General features: G+C 30.7%; 1 protein-coding gene across 2 annotated transcripts; it reads right to left on the bottom strand.

Moving 5' to 3' along the window:
• Positions 1–2612: 2612 nt before the first annotated feature.
• Positions 2613–10888, bottom strand: LOC139527977 (probable serine/threonine-protein kinase clkA). Of its 2 annotated transcripts, XM_071323721.1 has the most exons (5): positions 10575–10888; positions 9070–9128; positions 8138–8228; positions 4933–6339; positions 2613–3825 (listed from the first exon to the last, which is right to left on the bottom strand). In XM_071323721.1, exons 2-4 carry the CDS (start codon positions 9113–9115, stop codon positions 4938–4940), a joined length of 1539 nt encoding a protein of 512 aa, XP_071179822.1. In that variant the 5' UTR covers positions 9116–9128; positions 10575–10888; the 3' UTR covers positions 2613–3825; positions 4933–4937. The 2 variants fall into 2 exon arrangements, with proteins under 2 accessions (XP_071179822.1, XP_071179823.1); XM_071323722.1 differs by lacking the exon at positions 2613–3825 and having other exon boundaries at positions 4928–6339; positions 10575–10834.
• Between the last annotated feature and the right edge of the window lie 419 nt (positions 10889–11307).

Here is an 11307-nt window from a genome sequence, read left to right as displayed (position 1 = left end):
TCTGGATTTACCTTCATCACAATTAAATTTGGCGATGAAAAAAGTTCAAATCGGATTTCCCTTGTTTACCTGAAAAATCAACTAATTTTTTTTTCGACCGGTTGTATTTTAGGTACGATACTTTAATAAATATTTCGGGCCGGGATCGATATGTATGTAGAGATCTTAATATTCGAAATCTTTAACAAGGAAACAAAGAAACCAAAGGGTCTATCAAAAGCTAAAAAAGTCAAACACACCATACCATGCATCACACATAAAACAATACAGTTAACAACCGGACCCTCCCCCTCCCCCCCCCAATAAACAAAAAACAGGGGTCAATCCATGTGCCCCGGTCGGCAGAGTCAATACTTATGTCTCTATAGTTATCAAAGGTAACAGGATTATAATTTAGTACGCCAGACGCGCGTTTCGTCTACATAAGACTCATCAGTGACGCTCAAATCAAAATATTTATAAACCCAAACAAGTACAAAGTTGGAGAGAATTGCGGATCCAAAATTCCAAAAAGTTGTGCCAAATACGGCTAAGGTAATCTATGCCTGGGATAAGAAACTCCTTAGTTTTTCAAAAAGTTCAAAGTTTTGTATACAGGAAATTTATAAAAATTACCACATTATTGATATTCATGTCAACACCGAAGTGTTGACTACTGGGCTGGTGATACCCTCGGGGACGAAACGTCCACAAGCAGTGGCATCGACCCAGTGGTGTAAATAGTTATCAAAGGTATCAGGATTATAAGTTAGTACACCAGACGCGCGTTTCGTCTACATAAGACTCATCAGTGACGCTCAAATCGAAATATTTATAAACCCAAACAAGTACAAAGTTGAAGAGCATTGAGGATCCAAAATTCCAAAAAGTTGTGCCAAATACGGCTAAGGTAATCTATGCCTTGGATAAGAAACTCCATAGTTTTTCAAAAAGTTCAAAGTTTTGTATACAAGAAATTTATAAAAATGACCACATTATTGATATTCATGTCAACACCGAAGTGACATCATCTGTGTTCCTTTGTTTAAATTAACTATGTTACGTTTCCAAGGAAATAGGTTACTACAAAACGGACTGGTTAATGTCTCTTGTTCAATTCTAAAACATTAAAAATAAATAATCATCATGCTTGCAAGGTATCGAATAAAAATGATTGAAATAAAACAGTATGTCTGGACAAAGTATAAAAATAACGTTTGCTGTTATGACAAAATAGACATTAAAAGATAAACATGGCAGATACACACAGAAAAGTAACAATATAGAAACACGCGCCATAAGCGGGAAAGTGGGTGCTTCGGAAATTTAAGTCTGTTCCAATGATAAGACTCATAATGTTGAGTAAAAAGTCAATGACAAATCGGTAACGATTTCATACCGGAGAAAAAAGAAATCTCATAACAGTCAACCAAATCATGTTGTAAACAATGTTTAAAATTCTAATGCGAAGAGTTCAATTTAACCATTTCGAACTCTTAGTTAATTATATAGCTTTCGTGTACGCAGAAACTTTCTTTGAAAATATTCGTGTAAGGAAATTCAAGAAAAGCTCTGAAAAACTAATAAACTAAGAATTAAAAAGGAAATCGGTTAATCTTCATTCAGATTTGTTGTATTGTCCAGCAGATTAAAATTATAGCGACATTCGATCGAATCGAAAACCCTGTCATCGAATGTTTAATTTATTTGAGAATAAAAGGAAAGATAAAAACTTATGATTTTAATTGTTTTTTATATAATTGTTTTATCTTAACCTTAACTGTTATGCAATGTTTACATCTGCAAGTCTTAATGCTTTCCTGTGTAATTTTCGAAATAGAAAGAGTGCAATTACAAATAATAGAAAAACAAAGGACATGTGGTATCCATCCATCACTCAAAATCAATACATGCATAGCAAAAGACACACAAAATGCAAAGGAACATTGCTGCTCTTCATCTTAAAGTCACATATTTGAAATTAAAACTATTAACGACGGTGTAAACCCAATACATTGTTCCCCGTTGCACGGTGCATCACTCAATAATGTTGCATGGATTCACTATTGTCCTTTTCAGCATTTACCTTTTTCAATTACAACACACTTTTTCTTTTTTATGAAGATTGTGAATTTTGGAAAATATACATCTATAGTCTTTATCTGCGCTAATAAGGAATAGAACTTTTGTTAGTTATAACAATACAATTTTGGATGTAGCAAGGCAATTGATGACAACATTCTCAGCTCAAACCTTTTAAAGAAAGTATCAATGTTGTCGTTTTATTTCTGACCAATTGCTAGCTAAAAAGTATAACAAAAATACCAAACCCCAAGACAACTTCAAACAGTGGAAGTCCATGGCCACGCTGTCAAACGCTATTTGTCAACGGAACAAATGAAAACAACTGCCATATTCCTGACTTGGTACAGGCATTTTCCGAAGAAATGGTGAGCTAAACCTGGTTTTATAGTTAGCTACTTATGATATTCTTTACTTTCCTTTAGCTTACACATTTCGTAGAATATTGTATACAAAAGACAAGTAGCAAGTTGTATAACTGCTAAACCAAACGGAAAAACGAAAACACCACAAGTAGAATGAAGACAGATAGATAATTCATGAAAGTTGTATTTGTGCAATTAAAACCTTTATTAAATAATATATACTATTTGAAATAAAAAATTATTACAACAAAGCAAGTATTTAGCAGTATTGAAATATAACATCTATATTTCTGCTTTAAAAAAATGTAACAAAAACTAAAAGGATGATGAAGTGATATATATTATACAAAAAAACTATTAAAATAGTGTAGTGTATTAGTCTATCTTTCTCAGAATAGTTAATTTGACTATTATTTAAATGTCATAGTAAATGTTTCTTGGATTTGTTTGTGGTCCCTTGGTATATTCTCACTCTTTGTTTTAGGCCAATGAAAATATTATAAAACGTGATGTACCAATTCTCCTTTAATTTTCAACATTTTACCTATAGTTTCAAGACATCAAATAAAAAGCAATAAATTCATCTTATCATTCAAAATGTAGTTAACATTTTAAAGGAAAGGGACAAATGAAAATACTATTGGCTTTTGATGTGCAATATCTTTTTTTGAACAAATGCACAACGGAGAACATTTTTTTCTTTTATTTCATGGAAAACTTTTGATAGCAAAATTAACAAGTATGTATTCATTTTTAATCGAGAGACAATTGCTAATGATGTAACTACAGATGCAGACACTTTTGATATTTTAAACTCACAGGATTGATCTGTGCAATGAAATAAACTCAAGTATCCGTAGAATTAACAAATATCAATGATTTATCTTAAGAAAGAAACTTTTTTACAGATTAAAAAATGTCAATTTACTTTAAAAATGAATTGCAGTTGCCCTTTTCATGGATTGGCTTTTATAAAAAAAAATCATAGTCATATCTGACATCTCAATCTTATTTCAAATTTAAGGCTCCATACCTTATTGAGTAGGGAAATTATTACTGTTGATTAAGAACTGGACACAACCAAATACCTTAACTACATTGAAATAGGTAGTATCCTTTATGAAGACAAAGCGATTCGGGAAACACTAGCACTTAGTTATTTGCTAAAAATAAACGTAATAATATAAAACATATATCTAATATATTTTTGTTAAAAATCTACATATGGTTAAATTGTTATACTTTTAAATTGTTAATCATATTCTGTGTGTAAACAACTAATGCAAAAATGTATATCAAATACAAGTATACTGTTCAGTAATATATGAGATATTTGCATCGCACGCACAATGAAAAGAAGAATGGTGTGGTGGAAAATGTCCTTACTTCTTTTCTTTACCTGTAAAACAAAAACAGAAAAACAAGTAAATAGTATATGAAAGTACATTACAAGGTTTATGATTTTACACATTGTTTAAATGTTATAATACTCACTTACTTTACATTTTTTGTTATCTAATTTCTTCTTTAGTTGACAATATTTAATGTGAATTATAAATATGAATGATTTTCTTAGTCTTGTTAAAAGTTTGATGTCATTTACTTACGTTCACAAAAAATATTGTACCGTTTTATTAGTATATCATGTTCAACTATATATGTGTAATATATAATATATACGTTTAATGAAATTAAGTCTTGTTGGTCTTAACATCATAGAAAAAGATTAAAACTAAAAACGTTAAATCTAGTTAAGATTTGAAGTTATTTTGAAGATATTTTCTTCTTGTTGATTCAGTACTGTTCAGACATTTTCCTAGCAGGCAATCAAGGACTATTCAACTACTGAAAAGACTGAACAAAGACTGGACAAATCCTAATTTACTGTAAGCCAGTTGTACTACATTAACACGCAGTGATCAAGTTTGAAAAATAACCGAAAGACTCAAAAAGAGAGGCAAAATATACCAAAGGACATTGAAACGACATGACGAGGACAGAAAAAGACAAATAATAGTAAACAAAACACAACATAGAAAACAAAATACTGAGCAAAACGAACCTCATCAAAATTCGGTTGATCTCAGTTTCCCGAAATGGTTGGCAGATCTTGCTCTTTTAAGTACGAACTCGGTGAACACGGCCCAAAAAGGGGAAGCGGATGATAACAAAGGAATAAGTAATCTCATATGTCGAAAACAAACTGACAATGCCACGGTAAAAACAAAAATTCAGACAAACAACGGTCTACAAAACTAAAAAAAAAAAAATACAAAACAAAAACTGCATAAAACGAAAAGCAACAAAAAGCAGGGTTGATCTCAGGTGCCCTGGAATGGTAAATACATCCTGCTTAATTATTTATAACACAGTCTTTGATTAAATCAAAATGACTGTTGCAGTTTACAGACTGTTTACTAGTTAACTAGGGATATCAGACTGATTTAGTCAACATCTAAATTGTTTTTGATTCTATAAAAAAAAATATTACTTGGAAACAATTTACCTTATTTATCGTTTCCCATCAAAGTTTCCGAAATTTCCAGCTCCTATTACATTTGTATCTTTATTATTTTCTTCATACGAATTACCAATGTTGCTGTTGTCATTTGCAGTGTTACCATTTCCTTTGTTGCCACTTCCTATACTCCATCGTTTACCTTCAAAAGACCAGTCACGTTTTCTTCCAAAGTCTCCGATATTTCCGACGCCATATACATTTGTATTCTTGTCATAATTCTTCTCGCTATTGCCGATGTTACTATTGCCACTTGCAGAATTATGATTGCCTGTATTGCCACTTCCAATATTCCAGTCACGTTTCCTTCCAAAGTCTCCGATATTTCCTATCCCCGCTACATGTGTATTTTTATTATTTTCTTCATACGAATTACCGATGTCGTTGTTGTTGTTTGCTTGATTACCATTTCCTTTGTTGCCACTGCCTATACTCCATCTTTTATCTTCATTTGACGAGTCACGTTTCTTTCCAAAGTCGCCAATATTTCCTATCCCCGCTACATGTGTATCTTTATTATTTTCTACATGCGAATTACCGATGTTTTTGTTGTTGTTTGCTTGATTACCATTTCCTTTGTTGCCACTTCCTATACTCCATCTTTTATCTTCATTTGACGAGTCACGTTTCTTTCCAAAGTCTCCAAAATTTCCTATCCCCGCTACATGTGTATCTTTATTATTTTCTACACGCGAATTACCGATGTTTTTGTTGTTGTTTGCTTGATTACCATTTCCTTTGTTGCCACTTCCTATACTCCATCTTTTATCTTCATTTGACGAGTCACGTTTCTTTCCAAAGTCTCCAATATTTCCTATCCCTGCTACATGTGTATTTTTATTATTTTCTTCATACGTATTACCAATGTCGTTGTTGTTGTTTGCTTGATTACCATTTCCTTTGTTGCCACTTCCTATACTCCATCGTTTACCTTCAAAAGACCAGTCACGTTTTCTTCCAAAGTCTCCGATATTTCCAACGCCATATACATTTGTATTCTTGTCATAATTCTTCTCGCTATTGCCGATGTTACTATTGCCACTTGCAGAATTATGATTGCCTGTATTGCCACTTCCAATATTCCAGTCACGTTTCCTTCCAAAGTCTCCGATATTTCCTATCCCCGCTACATGTGTATCTTTATTATTTTCTACATGCGAATTACCGATGTCGTTGTTGTTGTTTGCTTGATTACCATTTCCTTTGTTGCCACTTCCTATACTCCATCTTTTATCCTCATTTGACGAGTCACGTTTCTTTCCAAAGTCACCAATATTTCCTATCCCCGCTACATGTGTATTTTTATTATTTTCTTCATATGAATTACCAATGTCGTTGTTGTTGTTTGCTTGATTATCATTTCCTTTGTTGCCACTGCCTATACTCCATCTTTTCCTATTGAAAAAGTAAACAACATATATGTATTTATTAACTATCGATAGCACATTGGTTTGTTGTTATATTGGGAACATGTGTTTATGTTTAAAATAATATTTACATTATTTTAGCATAACAATAAGTCACCTTAACAAAGTTAAGAGTTTAAAGTTCGATGTATGATAGCACGGACTGGTCATTCGCGGTAAACGTTGACATTGAAAATACATTTTCATAGCTTGGTCATTCGAAGCTCAGTCTTAGTGCAGTGAAGTTTTTCCCCACCCCTTCCCCCCTGTGTACATGTTTTGTATAAGCTTATAATATTGTAAATGCATTATGCTTTTTCTGCAGATTTTAAAAAGAACATTATGAAATTATGGTTTTGTGATATGAAACATTCTATTTCATTATTTCTCATTGTAGATTTGTTTGTAAGACATGTATGCTGCAGCGGTCTTAGTGTGCTGGTAATGTGATTTGATGACAGTTGAATTATTTGATAATAAAACTTTGCTGCACTCGTCTAGGCGAGCTGTTTCCCATAGATATGTGTTTGAGTTTTTGTTCATATATACTTTATTTGCGTTTGAGGGCACGAATAAGAAAATAATTAAGCTCATACGTCCAGGTTTAAAACATACAACAAATATGGGTGAAAAGTATGACATTTTGTGTTATAGAACAAAGATCTAGGATCCTCTTAGTACAAATTGGAATTCCAATATTCACTAGTAGAAAATTAGATATCCAGATTTGTACTTGGAGGAATCTGAATTGTATTAAATTTCTATTACCAAAGATTAAGATCCAAGATTTTACTTAAAACAATAGTAAGTATGATTCAGGATATTACTGGATTTTTTTTAAATAATGGATTATTTTTACTGATGCGCTTGATATATAGAAAAACAAAATAAACGATAACAGAATACAACTTTCAATAATTTATCACAAATGATATATGGTAAAATACATAAATATTCGTGATTTTTATTTATTTATCATGGTATGTGCTGATATTTGTTTATTGAATTTTGATAAGCAAACAATTTTGACTTTACAACACGAACAGAGTGCATATTTTTTGAGACATAATTGAAAATTTAAAGTTTTATTTTCAAAATTTGTAGAAAAAAAAAGACAGTCATTTACATAAATGAATTATTTTTTATCTTATACACACCATTTAATATGCTTCCAACACAAATTAGATTTTTGTTAAAAAGTGTCCCTAAAATTACTCAAAATCTGCAAAATTGATTTTTGTATTGCCCTTTGGCATTTTTTTTTCATAACATCGGTTCAGGTTTTATCTATTATTTCAAATGTATCTAGTGTAATGATCAACCAATCCATTTTATTTGGCGAATAACGTACAAAATGAAAATAACTTCAGGAAAATTAACTTTAATGTTATAACTTCAAAGGCTTGGAATGATGATATGTTACTGATTCATAATTGGAAGTTGGAAACAGATGAAAGATGATAGATGAAATTCAACAAGAGTATATGAGATGTAAGTACTTATTATAATATGGACTATAGACTTAAAGTGAATGTTGTAATAACGGAAATGACAGAAATGAAATATAGATTCTAACCACGTTTTTTATGGGGTTAGTATTGATCAGTCCTTAGTAGACTAAGTAGACTATGATAAGCCAATTAGATACCTTATCTCGAAATTTTTCTAAGCCATATACAAGATTTATAAATTTTAGTGTATAGGCATCGGAATATAAAACTATAAAAATTATCAACTATGAATTATTAATACACATTGAACTAAAACTACTACAACTTTGGTTTTACCTGAGATAATTCATTAGGGAATCAATGGCGAAATCATCATTGTCACCATGTATGTCTCCAAGATCTGCATTTCTCTTTTGAATACCCATTCCTGAAAATGTTACAGAAAAGATGCAATTTGGTATTCATTTTTGAGAGAGGTAGAACAAAGTGAAAGTTAAATGGAGTTTGTGTAAGAGTATTTAGTTTTCGTCATTTAAACACATATAAAAACCCACTGAAGAGCACCCAGTTTTAGGTATTGGGATTGCTCACGTTAGTTAAGATTTAGTAACCTAATAATCCTAAATGTTGATCTATAAAGAAAATCAATTGAATACATGCTTTAGTATATAGCTCAAACAATTGTTACAATTTGTTTTAACTCAAATTGACATAGTTCAAAATGTAAATGGGTCAAAATGAATTTAATAAAAAAAATAATCACAATTTAATTATATGAATATAAAAAGATGTGGCATGATTGCCAATGTACAGCAATGTTGGTCTCAAACGGATAAAGAGTTATTGTTTCATGTCAAGTTTGGCCGAAAAACAAAACCATTAAGGTCTTCGCTGTTAGACACTTACAAAACTTTAGCATTGTTTAGATTCGCTTATCTTTGATTGAACACTGCTTCAAACAAGTATTGTGACAACGAATTGTTTGCACAAACAGTACAAATATAATCGATCAAAAGGGAAACATTTGGAATTTAAGATCGAAACAAATGTTTGGGTCCATGAAATTGTATTTCGTCGATTTTTTTTCTACTTTGATTGATTGGTTTTATCCATTTATTTTAAGTCATTGACAAGACAAAAACATTACCTTTAAACTTTTTCGAATGTAAATAAACATATTGTAAATTAACAGTGTAATTGGTCTGTGGAATGTTTCTAAAGACTTTGTGTATTATATTTTTGTATAAGTATTAACACAATTTTCTTACCACATACTGTCATGAACAGACAGCTAAATATTACTACAGCCTTCATTGTCACTAGTTTTCTGCAATAGAAAAAAATACAATTAAGTGTTGAAATGCCATTAAGGTAGCTTGTTCTGTAGAAACAAATAATGCATGTGTTGTGCTTGTTAATATGTAGTTTAGTTTATGTAGCTGTTTGTAAAACGTGTTATTAAAGAGTATATGTTCAAGCTCGTATACAAGTTAAAGAGTATGCGTTTAAGCTCTTTTACAAGTAAACAAGTATATGTTCAAGCTCGTAAACAAGTTAAGGAGTATATGTTCAAGCTCGTATACAAGTAAAAGAGTATTTGTCCAAGCTCCTATTCAAGTAGCAGACTCTGCATCATTGTAGCATTTTGGATTTATATATAAAACAGTACGTTTACTAAAACAAAAAGACAACTTGATGAAAAAGATCAAATCAAATTCTACTTTCATTGGAAAGGTCTTATATATTAACATGTTAAGTCATCTAAATTACATTAAGCAAATGTTTTCCAGCAATTAAGCTTTAAATAAAATACTATATTTATGCCTTCATGCACATGATTATTGTTTATTTTCACTTTAAATTGCAATTTCCTGTATCCCTTTCTTAATATTTCTTTTTTTCAAAATAATATGTTATTGCTAAGAACTGTTGCAAATGTTCAGATACAGCATAACGAATTCTATATGCATACATGTTTATACATCCATAATACCGCTTAATGGTTATAATGCATATTATTTTTACAGAAAAAAACACGCTTTCTAGCCATTTGTAATAAAGGTTTAAGTGACTGAAGCATATATCAATCCCAAACAATTGACCAAAATGGGTTCGCAATACATTTATAGTATGTCGATGAAATATACATGTTACATCACCAAACGTTGTCTTGTTGAATAAACCGGTGTTTGAGTTAAATGTCAAAACGACATTAATCCAACGACACAAACCTATAGAACACTCAAAAGTAAAGAGATGATCACTCAACCTTTCACATGCGTCTAAATGATATGTCCAGATAAGTCCACAAAAGTTGTAAATATACTTAACAACCCCAATTTTAAAGTCTTACATCAATATATACTTTACAAGATATGACAACTTATAGTAATATAATACCAAGCACTATTTAATATATAAAATTGTCGTCTTAAAATATTTTTTTTTTATTTCTACGTTTTTCCTTGAGGGCACCAATTTGTAATAAGGAATAGAGTATGCTTTTCTATCTCATGTTGCTTCTTTTGAGGAAACCACCTTATTTGTACTAAATAATCATCCTTGTACAACATAATCAACTAACTTATTCTCTCGGTTTTTGCCTGTTACTTTGTATTTTCTTGATCTCTCAGAGATTTTAACATCGATACACTAATGTTGCCTTTACTTATAAACGCAAAAAATACAGAAAACGAATTGCATATATCATATTTTGGCTATTTGCACGACGAAATCATTCTGCTTAAGTAAATTGTTTCGTAATAAAACTAACCTTTAACTTCAGTTGCAGTATACAGCTTTCCAAATGTATGCCTGTTTTATAGTCTGGTAAAAGAACGACAGAACCAATAAGGAAAGCGCCTCCCACCCGTTAACCTGTTTTTGTATAATTTTAGTATATTCAGCAATATTTTTACGTATAACATTTAAACACATAAAAGAAGAAGGTGTATTTGAAACACATTTAGTATCATATGTTTACACCGTCACATGCAAAATTCTTTTCAAAATTTTTTTTTTTTAAATCTAAAATTACCGGTTAGTATAGTAACATACCAAGAGTTGTTGACGTGTGCAGAAATGTGCATCAATGTATACATGTAGTGACATGTTATAGCATCACTCTATATTATCGAACATAATAAAAAAAAACTTTGGGTGTTTGTCAAACACATTTTCTTTAAAGTATTTATTTATTTCTGAAAGAGTACACTTTACTTTCTTCTATTACATATTGGGAATATTTTAATAGCTCGTGCTTTCTATTTATTTTATTGCACATAAAAAAGAATGCAGGGTGAATGTCACCACAGAATCAAAATAAATCTTATTATGTAATAATTTAACCTCTAATAATAAAGTAAAGCCTCTTTAATGTAATGCTGTACACAAATGATCTTACTTTGGTCTTTATTAAAATGTCGGTAAACATCTGAAAAAAATAAGAAATAAACATAACAGTTTAAAGAATTGTTATCGTGCTTTAATATCGATCTCAATGATAA

Source organism: Mytilus edulis, chromosome 6 (genome assembly GCF_963676685.1).
Source record: "Mytilus edulis chromosome 6, xbMytEdul2.2, whole genome shotgun sequence".
Lineage (NCBI taxonomy): Eukaryota > Metazoa > Mollusca > Bivalvia > Mytilida > Mytilidae > Mytilus > Mytilus edulis.
The sequence above is the reverse complement of the archived record's forward strand: the minus strand, read 5'-3'. Positions and strand labels throughout refer to the sequence as shown.

Coding starts and splice junctions, on each gene's coding strand:
- LOC139527977 (XM_071323721.1), bottom strand. CDS start 9,115: ATGAAGGCTGTAGTAATATTTAGCTGTCTGTTCATGACAGTATGTG. Junction 8,229..9,069: donor TCTGTTCATGACAGTATGTG/GTAAGAAAATTG, acceptor TAACATTTTCAG/GAATGGGTATTCAAAAGAGA. Junction 6,340..8,137: donor TCCCTAATGAATTATCTCAG/GTAAAACCAAAG, acceptor CTTTTTCAATAG/GAAAAGATGGAGTATAGGCA.